Genomic DNA, 14,915 nt, shown 5'->3' with positions numbered 1-14,915 from the left:
CTCTTAGCACCGCTCTGTTGATTTATACCGAGTGAGAGGCTGTCTGCCTGCTGTTGGGTCAAGCCTCTGGCAACAAAGCAAAAAGTGTGTCTACTCCAGCTCTTTGAACACTCATCTCCTTGGCGCACACACTACTAGGTCCACATTGTGTTTTGGATGGGCAGGAGGTGTTTTGTGTCAAGAGGTGTTAAGTCTGGCAAACAGGAGGAAAATAGGCACAGCATTTAGCAGTCACAAGGATTTTTGGATGGTGTTTTTAGAACACTATCAAGAGAATGAGAAATACCAGGCTGTGGTCTATATGGGAATCCTTTTCTGGGCTCTGCTAATTCTAAATAAATTCTGTTTCACAACTGACAGGAAAAAGGACTGTCAGGAAGCTCAGAAATACTCTTATCAATTTTTACTTTTTTTTCAAGAAGTGGCATATGTTAAATAGCATGAAGCAATAAAGTTAATAGTAGTAGAGCTACAAGGTCATCAGCACTTCCTGTTTCTCATCTACACCATTACTCTGAAACTTGTTTTTCAACCCTGACATTCTTCGTTGCCAAGCTGAAAAGATTTTTGTTCCTGCTTTTTCAGGTGCACATGTATTCTCTTATATAAGCATTATTCACCATCTTTTGCTGCTGACTATTAAAACAGATCACTTCACCCTGCCTAATGGGTGATTCTGCAGTTTTCTATATCCATCTTAGGTGTGGCATTGTACCCATGGATGAACCATGGATTAAAATAGAATTATTATGAATTATGTCTTCGAAACTATGTTTCAGTTAATTACTGCAACCTTAAATCATACTACTTAATGGGGGAAAGAGGTTCCTTGATATTGATGTTCCTGTTTTAGTCATTTTTTTCTCATGTGGAACAAAATACAGAGAATGGGTTGCATTCATGACTAACCTAGTTTAAAGGGATGTCACATGCATTTCTGAGATAAGGATTAGGGGGTGTGTTTTTTTTTTGGTGGCTTATGGAGATCTCTAAACTATGCCTCCTTAAGAGAGGAAGGTAGAAGGAGTGTTTATATAACAGAAACCTCACCCTTTATTTGCCTCTGCAGGTTGGTTTTTAAAGGCATGGGGATTTCCCGCCCAGATGCTACAGTTGGAAAATGTCGAATGATTCACCACAAAAGGGACACTAAAAATGATCCCAATCCACAGAGGTAGGTCCTTCCTGCTGCTTCTGTCCACACAGATCTAAGTAGCCATAATTAACTTTCTTCTGGCCCCCTGGAAATAAATATTTGATCATGAAATAACCTTATTTTTATTCATATATAAGGGCATCCTTTTAAATGCTAGGTCTGTCTTTTTATTTATTTAAAGTGCTTCAGGCCTATAAATTTACTGAACAGGATGATGTTCAGTAAAGCCATTTTAGAAGACAAGGAATGCAATTCCTCTGGTGTGTTTTGAGCAGCCTCTGTCACGTATTCATAACCAACATTCATTACCAACATTGTTTATTATATTTATATATTTATATTATGCCTTTTATTCAGAAATTCAGGGCCACATTCATAGTAGTCCTTCCTCCCATTTCCTCCACCAACCTTGTGAAATAGTTTGGACTGGTTCAAAGCCATCCACAGAATTCTGTGGTTGAGAGTAGACTAGAACCTTCTCAGGTCTGTAAAGCAAAGGAAATTGAAGTAAGGTCGCAAACACACTTGTGGTTTCACTTAGTGACCGCTTTGCTTAACAACCAGTTGCCAGTCCCAATTGTGGTTGCCAAATGAGGACTACCTGTGCACCACAGTGGCTTTGGTTACACAATGCTGGTAACTTCCATGCATTACTCTAATAGTAAGTGCAAAAGGATTGTATTGGTTGATCAAAAGATATTTTAAAATGGATACTGAAATAGTACCCACTAGTTCTACTAATCTAGTATGTATGAGCAAGAATTCCCATCACTAGGGATGCTACCAAATTACCATGGTTAAGGCATTTACATTCTAAAGTAAAAGCTCTCTTCTTTAGTTAGTATATAGGAAGTTAAATATGAAGCAGGCCTGTAACAGAACTCTTTGGTCAGCACTCTTTCTGAGGGGAGCAGAAGCCACGTTCCTGTTTCCTGAAGACCAGTAGCTGATATCTGTTCTTTAACAGCTTCTAGCTTGTTCATATGTTCAGCTCCTATTCACATTTATGATAGTTGTAGAAGGGAGTTTTATTTGTAACAAAAGCGGGTGCAGATCCCTTCACTTTTGCTTCCACAAACTCTGCCTTCAAGCATACCCATTCCTAATGCAGCATCACTGATGGGCTGAAAACTGAAGTGCTAGACTTGTGGAAGTACAAGCAACAAGGCAAGAAGTTTTCCCTTCCTCAGCTGTATACATTTGTTAGATTTAATAAAGCAAGTCTCTTTTATTTTTAGAGATTAACAAGATAACACTAAAACATTACTGCCCTCTATCACAAATCAAATCTGGGCATGACTTTTGGACTCAAAATTAAAATAATTTGTCATTGGCCTTTTCAGCTGAGTGCTAATTTCTCATAATCAAAAACATGCTCTTATATTTAGACTACTACATATAGCAAAAGATGCTGTAAGTCTGTCATTCTGTTCTATCAGCGCAGTTCTTTTGCCATTAAATTTTTAATCTTTTAGTATAATTTTTTAAATGTTATTCTGAGAAACAGTGAAAATATATATGCAAGAGGCAAATAAAAATACAAAATACAGTTTTATGAAAAACAGCCGTTTATCTGCAGAATGTCAACGGAGATACTAATTACACGTTGATATTTACCAACCGTGAGTCCATCTTATTTTTACAGGTTTAACAGAATTGCTCATACAAAGGAAACAATGAAATCTGATGGGCTAAACTCTCTGACTTACACCGTAGTAAAAACTGATAAATTTCGATTATATACAAAAATCACAGTGGATATTGGATCACCAAAAAGCTAGTGTGGCAGAAATGCAATAGAAGACTTGGAATACCCAACCAGTGACAATTCAACCTTTCAACATTTTATAACTGATTTTATTGCAATCAATTTGAAAGAAGATCACCTGTTTTTCATCCTGAGAGCTTGCAATTGGCAGGACAAATGAGAATTTTAATCCCAAACATCACTGTATAAATCTTCTTTTCATTTTTTTTAACCTTTACGAACAATAAATAGAAGCTGTATGTATATGAATTTTCAGGGAATGGTGGGAACTTAGGTTCTCAATCCCCTTGCAAGTTCTCCCATGCAAGTGTCACAGAAAAGAAAGAAAGTTGTACTAAAGCACTTCTCTCTCTCCCTCTCCCTTTTTTTTTTTTAGAAAGCTCTCTTTTATTTGAGGGGCCTAACCCAAGAGGGTTCCTAGTGGATTGAGGCCTATGTATTTACTAGGGTGCTCTCCACTTTAAAATAATGAAGGTCACAATTTGGGAACGTTACTGTTTCTAAATTGTGAGGTATTGTGCAGTGGTAAGTCATTTCCCTTTCATCCTGCTCCTTCCCCAATTTAATTTAAAAATTAGGTCCCTGTATGAAAGTTCACTGCGGTGGGTACAGGAGGAAGGACTGGAAGATGCTGCTAAAGTGATTTGAGTTTACATACTTTGATTTATCTCCCCTTCATGTTGACAGGATTGTTCCTTCTTGTCTGTAATCTCCCTTGGGGAGAAAAAAAAGGACCTGAAGACCTCAAAACAAACAGCTTTGCATTCTGTTCTGCTGGCACAGGGATTAAAATGAGGCAAACCTCTTTGCCCAAAAGTGTGTCTGCAAGCCAAAACCTTGAGACCATCATCTTGATTATGTACAGGTGCTGTTAGCTTGTTTTATCTAACAAGAGGTCAGCCCGGTCCTTATCCTGGGCTCACTGCACTATGGGGAAAAAGCGTGAGTGAAGTGGTTTGTATCACAGTTGTTTTTATGCAAAAGCCAAACACTTTAAGTTGCTAATCGAAATTCCCTAGTTTTTGCTGGATCCAATTGGGTGGCTGTGGAGAAATCGGGTTAATTTATGCACTATAATCCAGGTCATGCAGTGCTCCTTCCCTAAGGTATAGAAAGGAACAAGGGTGCACCCAGGTCTGACACTCGGGGCCAAAGCATTGTGATGTGGCTTGTGAATATCAGCTTCAAAGACACGGGGGGTGCCGATGGTTGGAAGCCACAGTTCATGGGTTGGTTCATTGAGGTACAGTGTTGATGGGCCAGCAATACATAAGCCTTAGCTTGCTGGCTGCTGCTACTTGAAAATGAGCCAATCCATATTCTAGAAGTATTCAAATAGGACAAAGCCTGTGTGTAATGCTCACACAGATGGCTTGCATCACATCTGTTTTGGAATGAAGCTGAACCTTGTATTATTCATGTGAGAAATACCTCTCTTTCTATGGGGTCAAGCTAATTCAGCAGAGTTGCCTTTGTCTTAAGGAACAAGAACAGGGAAAACAACATCTGGCAAGAGTGTGACAGCATACTCTCCATCTGACCAGGACTTGTCTACTCTGAGTAAGTCTGCTGGGATTTCCTCTTCCTTGGGAGAGTAACCATGGGAAGTTGTGCTTCCAGTTTTTCTCTAAGTACAGCTGGTAGAGGGAGCCACTCAGTTTTCTAGATAAACAAAGCAAAGTTCTTGCTGAGTTAAAACATATAGATGGAGCTCAGTCTTCCAACAAAGCTGGGAGGAAAAATATCCTAGGCCTACTGGGACCATTTGTTGCCAGAGTTGGTATTGCCTGCCTGTCATACTGGGATGTAAAATTTACACCTACCCAGGTCGCGGTAGGAGCACAGAAATGAAAGCGGTCCCAGAGAATAGACCCACAGTGAAGCCAAAGGCTTTGTGGGCAAAAAATAACCACTGCTTCTGGCTCTAAGCAATATGTAGCTTGCAAGGAATAAGAGGTAAATGATAACCTGAAGATTTGGGGTGCACTGACTAGTTTACCAGAGATCCTTTATGGAAGCAGGAAGAATAGGACTTCATCACCTTACTTTTTACTCTACCTGGCAGCCTGCACTGTCTTGAGAAATTGTAGCAGAATGGTGTGCCAGCAACCAGTAGCATAATCTTTACGGTAATAGAATAGTTCAAATGGAATTCCTCAGTGAAGCCTGTTCCTGACACTGCAAAACAAACGTAATTCACCTAAGGACCAGTATATTGCCAGATTGCCTTACATGTGAATGGAAAGTTTCACTTTGTTTTCTACTGCTCTAATACAATCTTTTTCTTACTGGTGAGTGGCAAATGCTTTGCTGTTCTGGGTTTATAAAGTGCCTTTTTGTTTTTAAAATGTTTTGTCAGGAATGTTTACTATTGTAAAGGCCTAAATGTGGCAAATGTCAAACAAATGTATTTTTCTCAGTGTTTTGTGTAAAACTTGAAGTGTGCTGCTGGATTTTACTGCTAAAACATGTTAGCAAAATATTATAGGGGAATTGGGCTAAGGCAACTGCACCATAAAATGGCATGTTAGTACCATCAGCTTAAGCTGCAGGCAACATCATGTTTTAACTAGACTTGATTTATAGAATTTACCTTCACGAGAATGTTCAGTTTCTTCATTAGCTTCTGCTTAAATGGTAGCAAAGACATGCCTTGCAAACGTGTTCATCTTCATGTCTGAAATATCATAAATTATGGCCTGTTGGGATCTTGTCATTTCTCCCACATCATTTTGAACTGTTGGTGGGGAAAGAGTGGCTTAATGATCAAAGTAGAATTTGCATCCCAGAACTCCAGATCCTTGATTTTTACTTTTGAAAATACATGTCCTGCTTTTACGAAGGTGTTTCCAGTGATTTCCTTCTGAAAGGAGTAACTTCCCAACAGCTTCAGCATTTTTAATGTCAAGCAGATCCCAGTCAGTCAGTCAGTAGGGACCTGCTCAGAACTCACATATTTTCAGGGAGGGAGACAACTTTCAAGTTTAGCTTCTCCTGTATGTGCCCTCCTGTTTTTTGTTTTTTGTTTAATGGAGGCAAAGTAATCTTTGTTTTAAGAAAGTATCTTGGAGGATTACAACTTTTACATCCCCCAACAGGCAGGGAAAGGAAGGCCTACTCTCTACACTGACCATCAATAGTTTTCAGCTTTTCAACCCCATGTGTCCAACTGCATCACCAAAAGAAACCCATTCCCAGTTCACTTCAACCAGCCTTTCATAAACTGGTCTGCTTCAGATGATTGGAGTTTTGCAATCCAGACAACTCAGGGACACAGATTGGCCAAGGTGGCTTTTGCTGCTCACCATACAATAGCAGAGAACATGCACATTGACCATCAGTTTACCCCTGGCTGAGGCAATCACTGCAAAGAGAGTTTAGATACTCTCCCAGTTATCTCACTTGGAGGCTATGCATTATCTTCTTAAAAAACATTGGTACCCAGCTGTGCAGCAGATGAGAGAGCTTGTATATAGCTCTGAGTTATATGAGCATTCTTGAATCTTAGAATATGCAGAAAGTTGGGCGGGAGAAGCAACGGGCTTCATGCCCATTGCTTCCCCTTTTGTTCCCTTTATCACATGGAGAGAAGCAAATGGCCAAAACAAGCAACCCCACCGTTATTGGAATGAGGGATCCCTCTCCTCTTTTGAGATGAAACCTCCTTAAAAATTGAATATCTCTAATAGAAATCTGTACAGCCATTAAGCTCTTCCCAAAGTGAGATGAATTGAGAGGAGAGGGGGCAATTCTAGAGGGAAGGCCATTCAAACACATCCTAGGTTTCCCAGCCTGAAGAAACTTCCCCAATCTGGTACTCTCCAGAAGCATCAGGCTATAACTCCCATTGTCCTTGTCCAGCATCCTTGGTTCACTGCCATGGAATTCTGGGATTGATCATAATATGATAAAACAGACTGGTAGGCAAGTATTGTTTCTCGCTCTTATTTCACTACTGTTGCTTGATTTCTGAAGTGTATGTGAATGTAGTTTGTTATCTTTCACTGCCAACTTTAATTTTTTTAAATGTCCTGATCCAAATGCTTAATTTCCCTCTACTGTATTGAGTGTGGGAACTTGTATCTAATTCTGGAATGTACCTTCTTTGTGAAGTAAGAAAAAATAGTTTCAAGGGGGTATTAAATGTTAGGCAGACTGACAGCCAGGAAGCAGTTCCAATACCACTTACTAAAGGTCAGGGTTTCTCAACCTCAGCAACATTAAGATGCTTGGACTTCAACTCCCAGAATTCCCCAGCCAGGAATTCTGGGAATTGAAGTCCACACATCTTAAAGTTGCGGAGGTTGAGAAACACTGCTCTAGGTAGCCAAGCTCTTGAATTCCTCCAGATTTCCTCTACCTGTAGCATTTGGAAAGAATTAAAACTGTATGCAATAGTTCTCTGAACCTGATACTTCCCTAAAAATTTTCTTGGGTTCTCCAGCTATAGAAGCAGGAGACACAGTATTTAAATGTATCCATTACATTGGTTTTATCTGTAGAAGTGGATTGGAGGCTCACATACATCTGAGTCTCTGTTGCTGGGAAATCTGAACTTGTAAGTGACAATTGAGTAAGTTGAAGTACCTGTGAATTTTAGAATGTGGGTTTTCTTCTACATTCTTTACTACACAACAGCTCCTAATGGCCTGAACAATTTCACATATCCAGTAACTAAACACAATCTCCCTGCCAGCCTCTTTCAGAAATTATAGGACTGAGAAGCTTTTCTAGACATTTTAGAATTAGATTAACCATTCTTAGTCAAAACACAAGCATGAAAGTTATAGATCAAAATGGAGGCTGAAGTCCTATAACATTCTGAGAAGTTCTAACTGAATACAGATGATAGTTTAAAGCTTGTCAGGGTTAATGTGTTATGTTAGACTTTGGTCAAACAAATTTGAGATGTAGTATAAAGCCCCCTTGAGCCACTCAGCTCTTTGTGATAGCCACATTTCCATGGCAACATATGGAAGTAATTTGCCACAGCCTTCTTCCTGGGATGTTTTTTTTTTTTAACTTTCGAATTTAAACTATGGGCCTATAGGGATTTCCTTGTGGTTCCCTATCCAAAGGCTAATCAAGTAAGCCTCTGCTTAGCTTTTCTGACATCAGTCAAGTCTGCCCAGGTTCTGCCCTGTACTGTTGCAATATAAAACCCATTTCTGAAATAGTGGGTTGAGTTTACAAAGCATGAGCTATGATTCCACTTTTCACTTACCTTTTCCCCCTATTTTTACTGGACCCGGGGAGGCCTTTTAAAAATCAGGCTGAATTCTGGCCCCTCTTGGATATGAAAGGTGCTTTGTTTTGAACCTAGCGTATGCTGAGATCGGAACAGTACAAATAGGCTTTATAGCCTACAAATACACATTCCAGCAAGCAACTTTTATGTTGTCCATCATACATCACAGCATAGCCATTTGCTTACCTGTGTGTAAGTGTGCGTGAGCCGTGTGCGCATGTGAAAATCAGGGAAAATTGCCATAAAACCTTATTCAATAACCCGGTAATAATAATCATCTCTTCAAGGTGTTTGAGAGAAGTGCCTTAAAAATATTTTTGGGAGTGTGTGGGGGTTAAGGGATAGAACAGTGTGTGTTCAGTTACTTTTGCATTGCTGTGGGTCATTTTTGCCTTTCCAGAAAACAATATGAAAGACATAAATAATAAAAGTTGGTGTTTAGTAACTACAACGTTTCTGCTCTTATGTTTAATTCCTGATGCTTTTCCTCCTCTTTCCTGTGATTATTTCACAAATAGGTCAAGTTTCTGTTTAATCTGTAGAGCATTAGAAAATGTGGACTTTGTCTAGTGGGTGGAGATACTTAGAAGCGAGTAGCAAATGGGAAATTGGTATTTCTTATCACCAAACCGGCAGTTCAAGTTGAAACAAGGCCCTCTTCTGAAACTACTATTTAAGTCTAATACTCAAGGCAGGGCAGCCTAGCTTCTTCCTGCACCACTTAGTCATCTCAGAAGACCCAAATCATGCAGGAATGCCACAGCTCCTTCCACTCCTTCATTGTGGATTGATTAGAGCAGTGTTTCTCAACCCTGGCAATTTTAAAGATGTGTGGACTTCAACTCCCAGAATTCCCCAGCCAGAGTCCACACAACTTAAAAGTTGCCAAGTTTGAGAAACACTGGATTAGAGGGTGGAGACTGGAGAAGCCCACTCTGGCTGTTTTCAGACAGGGCTCTGGAGGTGCCGATTAAACCAATCCCCGTCTTGTGAAAAACAGGATGTGCAATAAGTTGCCCCTTTAATTTATTGTGATTAAAATGGCACAAAGTGAACAAAAATAGTGTAAGCCTTGATTATAGTTATATTTTCAGATGTAATCTTGTTCATAAGTGGTAACCAAAATCCTCACTTCCTCAGTCATTTGCATGGCTAGGGATCACTGTGTTCCCTTTTACATTTGTTCTAGCCAGACATTCTATAGTACTTGCAGGAAAGTCTGCTAGCTGGTATATAATTTCAGAGCAACTTCTTGTGGATGACATGGATCTGTGTGTGTACTCCACAATTATATATTTAAGTGTGTGTGTTCACACTGTATAATCAAGCAACATTTGTACCATATGATTATCCTATTTATCTGATCATGAGTAATTTTTAAGCAGACACATTTATTTTAGGTGGTTTTCTAGGCACACAGCAGGAGAAGGTGAGAGAGATGGACTGTTTCACTTCCAGAGGCTGCCACCCACCTTAAAAATGAGCACAAGAGGATAAAATTTTCTAACCCATCCTTGAACCTTCTGTACTAGTTTTTCACCTGCAGGTTTTATTTAATACATGTGTGTGCACGTGTTTGTTACTTGCATTATGGAACAGCTATTCAAAGTCTCCTTTCTCATTGTTACTTACAGTATGTGAGTCTAGCTTTAATTCAGATGCTGCTGAATTATAGCTTCCAGCAGTTTCAGCTGGCTTGGCCAGTGCTGAAGGATGCTGGGAGTTGAGCAAGTCTTGAAGGATCACACAGTCTCTCCTCACCCTACTGGTTTAAGGAGCATAGGAACTGAACTTCTAATTTCACGGGAACTTGGGAGGGATGAATTTTTATTTTTCTCTGTGTTCAGTGTATGGCTAATGTAAACTCATGTGCTTTACACATAGCCACAATGTTTGCAGTCAAGTAACACAGAGAAAGTGGAGGGATTCTCCATCTTAAATGCAATTCCATGAAGGTATCCCTACTCCCCTAAATTTTCAATCCCTCTCTCTCACCCCATGTGGTTCATGACATTCTCTGGCCCTGATATCTCTTTGCCAGAGAACCAAATAACTGGGTGACCTCAAGGTTTTGATGAACATGCTGCAATTGACTGGATTTACAGAACTTGCTAAATCATGACTAGTAAGTTGCCAACAGTGAGGAAGAGAAGGATGCAAAGTGAACAAGTCCAGGTCACAGTTGAATTGGGAGGGCTCCTTTGATTGCCCCCCCCAAATTGTATTGAGCCCATTAGCAGGTTCATATTACAGAATGCTGCGGCAAGTTGTCCATCCCTGTGTTATGTTTCAGGTGGGGGATTCTAAAGGTTCTAATGGGGGGGGAATGAATCAAACTGGGAGGATCTTCATTACAGTACACAGGTGGGGCAGAACTAGGATTTTGGCTTCTTTTCTTGGGGTTTTGTTTTTTGTGGGGGGAGGTCTTTTTTAAATAGTGGTAAGCCTATATAATGGTTTACACTACCACTGGCATGCATTGTCTGCCTCAAGAAGCAGGAATTTATCAGTAACTATGCAGCTGAAGCAAAGTGACTAGAATTTTTGAAGCCATCAAAAGGGTTTTAGTGGCCATAAGCCAAAGCAGAAGAAATCACATTATGGCTTAGTGCAGTGCAAAAATCTAGATGATCTGCTGTGTTGAGATGGTAACAAAAACTCAGAGGAATTTTTAAAAATGTCTATTGTGGGCTATTTTTACCCACTGGCTTTATGCTGTATCATCTCTCATCTCGGTTGTGCTCTGTTCCAGCTAAATCTCTTTTCCATGTTTGTTGTTCCTCCATAAAAGATACTATTACATCACATTTTCTAAGAAAGTGGTTTCATAGAAAGTTTCCAAAAGTAGGCGGGGTGAAACACTTGCGTTTTCAAGGCTGATGATTATGTGGGCAGAGGATGAGCTATTCCTTCCCCTTAAGAGCTATGGGAATCATTGGAGTACCAGCCTTTAGCTGCTGGATTGGGAGCCCAAAGTGACATATGTCCTAACTTGGGGGCATCCTCCATGAAGGTCGGGGGGAGGGGTAAGGAAGAAAAGAAATGCAGCCAATGTTTGATTATTGCAGGTTACAGCCATGGATCTGAGAAGAATCAAAGTTCCTGCTTTGGTAACTACCCTCAAGTATGTTCATAACTTTTACTCACCCAGCTATGATGAGACAGCTTCAGTTTCCTGAAATCAATTAACTAGGCTCTGACAGGTCCACATTTGCAGTATAATGAAGGAAGTCCTATAAGGCTCACAGATTAAGTTGTGGTGCTGCTGCTTACAATGCATTTGATATTGCCAAGATACAGAATAAGCAATGAGGCCTTGTGGAAGTGAACTGGGGGTGGGGTGTTGGGGAGGAAGTCTCACTTCTGCTAAGAGCCTCAAGTGTTTTCAATCAGAGTTTTTTTTCTGACATTAGCAACTGGTAGAGCCAAGAATGAATCAACCCAGAGGCTGTTTTTGCTGGAGACCTTTATGGGAAATCGAATCTAAATTCTACAGCAAGAAAAAATACGTTCTGACATCTGTAGGACTTATTTGAATTATGCGAATATATGCAATTACTCATTCCAACAATTACAATTTGGTTGGGGAGAAAACTCAAGCACTTGGTGGTTTGGTTCTACCATTGCCAAATGCTGGTCTGAAATTCACAGGAAGGTCTGCAGTTTTTTAGGGTGATTGCTACTTCTCAAAGATGCATTTGTTCTTCTGGGCTATATCTTCAGTTTTGGGGACTTAATTGAGATATCAAGGATTACAGATATTTGGAGCAAGAAGGAAGACAAACCGAAACATTAAAACATTGACTGTATGGTCTACTTGTAGCAAGGAATTGCTGAAGTGTGTTCCTTGTCTGTGGTTGAAGTAATTCTTTTTTAACAGAGGGGCAAAGAGAAGGAATTTGGGGCAATCTGGTAACATTTGCTTGAGTTCATTTTATCATTCTGTTAATTTAAACTATTTGCTTTGTTAATTTACTTAATATATCCGCTTTTAATTCTTTGATTGACATATATCAATTATATTATGTATACTAATAAAGCATACATACACAAGCATCACGTCATTCTCTCACAGTACTGAAAGCCGTGTTTTGTAAAGAACAAAAAGTAAGTAAAAAATAGTAAAATAAAGGCAGAGATAAGAAAAAAGAAAAGGAAACCTAAATCTAGTTCACACCAAGATCTTTCACAACAATTCTTACTACCTTTGCAAACCATCCTTGCTTCTAACATGTCCATACACTGATTTATACATTGCCTTTTGTTTGTGTTTTCAGTCTTCTCACCTCTGTCTTTCATCATCAGCTCCAACTCAAACTCCATCCAACCAGGATATCTTGGTCTTCCCCTTTTTCTCAACCCATTCATTAGGCTTTATTCATTAGTTCTGTATGACCAAACCACCTCAACCTACTTTTTTCACACTGGTCATTCATTTTTGTATACAATACATATTTACTCTGCACCCATTCATTCTTGACCAGATCTCTCGTCTTTCTACACTTCCTAAGTACCCCATTCCCACTGCATTCAACTTATTTCTATATTGCTCTGGAAATACCCAGCTCTCCCTGTAAGATAGGAAGAATCACACGCTTATACACAGCTATTTTGACAAACATTCATTCATTGCAACAGACCATGTACTGCCCACTATCTTTCTAAATTTCTGCACATTTGAAAATGTCTCTGTGCAGTCCTCCATCTTTAGTAAACCTTCACCTAAGGTATATAGATTCATCTGTTTGCTGTAATTTTTTGACATTTTGTCTGACCTGGAATCATTTGTTCTATTTTCTTTATAAAACACCTTGGATATCAAAAGATTAATATTCAGATTCAACAGCTTCTTGTACCATACAATCTATTTAAAAATTGCTGTAAATATTTGAGTTCTTAATTAATACATAGCATCGTCTGCATAAAAGAGTTTACATGCCCAATCAACACATCTCTGACCCCACCACCACCCCAAGTGTTGTTTATATATGTCTTATCCCTTGCTTCCATTATATACCTTTATTATTGAATTCAACAATTAACTTTCAACTCCATATATGCACAAATTTTTCCATAACTCAAACCCATTCATTTATTATAAACTTGTTTTTAACTAACAAACATATAGACTTTTTTCTCACATTTATGCATTTCTCAGCAATCTGTTGAAGAGCAGAAATCTGGTCTGCATACAGCCTACCTGGCATCTTGCATTTCCCAAATTTTGTTAATTGTTACCATTCATACCCTTTGAATCAGAATTAGGCCAAACACCTTCCTAGATATACTTAACAAACTAATCCTCTGAATTCTGGTCTGTGACTGTAATAAATATTGATTGGATTAATCCTCTGTAGTTAAAGCATTCACTTATATTACCTGCTGTGTTCCTGTATACAATCATCGGGCACAGGTGCAATTTTCACATGTATGTTAAACAGATTACACATTCACTTGATAAGTATCTGTATTTTAAAACTTCTGTAGCTACACCATCTCTATCTATAGCCCTACTATTTTTTAAGATCCTCGCAACATTATTTTCTTGTCATCCATTTTTCTTGGACATTAACATTTACAGCACTCATTTCAATTCCAGTCTTCAACGTATCACTACTATTCCCATAGCTATCTCTAAAATGCGCCTCCCAGCATTCCCTCACTTTAGTTTCATTCCAAATGATTTCATCACTTTTATTTTTAATTTAATTCACTCTTCTGGAGGCCCCTTGCTGATCTTTTTTGCTGCACTTGCAAGACTTCTGCTAATTTCCAACAACATTGCTCTACATTTCCTCTAAGTCTTTTAATCCTAATTGTTCCTTGGTGACCTTAGCTATATTCTTTCCAACTCCCTTTTTATCTATACACACAATATACAATGTCTTTCTCTTGTTCTCCTGTCTTCCACTAATCATTTTATTATGTTCCCTTTTTTCTCATCCATAGCCTCTTTCATTTCATCAGTCCACCAAGTGTGCTACCTCCCATTAGTATAATTACATGTCCTTTTGTGACATCTTTTCTAATAATTGTACATTTCTAGATGTCTTTGTGGGAAAGTGTGTGCATTTTTTTTCAGCACTTGAAATTGTGAATTAACAGTAGGGCAACCAATTCTTTACTAAAAAAAATCCATGCAAATGCTGGAGTGCAGCATCTTTCAATACAGGCAATCCTTGGGTTGACACCATTCATTCAACGACCATTCAAAGTTATGATGGCACTGAATGAGGGGGACTTATGACAGGTCCTCGGAGTTCCAGCCATTGCAGCATCCCTGCAATTACGTGATTGTGATCTGGGTGCTCTGTGCCCAGCTCATGATTACAATGTTGGTGTGAGATGCAGTTACATGATCACGATTTCTGACATTCCCTGCCAGCTTCTGACAAGCAAAGTCAATGGGGAAGCCTTCAGGAAGTCAAAAGTCTTTCCTTTTCTTCCATGTCTATTTTTTCCTTAGGATCCACTTTGCACAATACTAAATAATAGTCTATTCTTCATACACAATCTCCCATCACCTTCACTGATTCTCTCAATCTTTCCTCAAAAGATAATGAATCAAATCTATCCGATTTTTTAAATTCTTTCCCTTCCCACATGTACATATGAACTGACTCATGCTTAAACCATGTATTTAAACAGACCTTTTTCTAAGCAGATACTCACCATACAATCACCATTCTCATTCACATCTGAGGGTCCGAATGGCCCAAGTACTTTTGTACTCTTGTCTCACT

The 14,915-nt window shown here is 39.1% G+C and overlaps 1 protein-coding gene across 1 annotated transcript in view; it reads left to right on the top strand.

Annotated features, from left to right (window-relative positions):
* The window catches only part of B4GALT1 (beta-1,4-galactosyltransferase 1), a 49,110-nt gene extending 40,493 nt beyond the window's left edge, over positions 1-8,617 (top strand). The window contains exons 5-6 of the mRNA XM_063294786.1: positions 1,070-1,174; positions 2,802-8,617. Coding sequence (XP_063150856.1) covers positions 1,070-1,174; positions 2,802-2,937 — 241 coding nt within the window. The 3' untranslated portion in view covers positions 2,938-8,617. The remainder of the gene's footprint in view (positions 1-1,069; positions 1,175-2,801) is intronic.
* Positions 8,618-14,915: the final 6,298 nt, after the last annotated feature.

The sequence above is a fragment of the Candoia aspera genome, chromosome 2 (genome assembly GCF_035149785.1).
Source record: "Candoia aspera isolate rCanAsp1 chromosome 2, rCanAsp1.hap2, whole genome shotgun sequence".
Classification (NCBI taxonomy): Eukaryota; Metazoa; Chordata; class Lepidosauria; order Squamata; family Boidae; genus Candoia; species Candoia aspera.
This window is presented reverse-complemented; position numbering and strand designations above follow the sequence as displayed.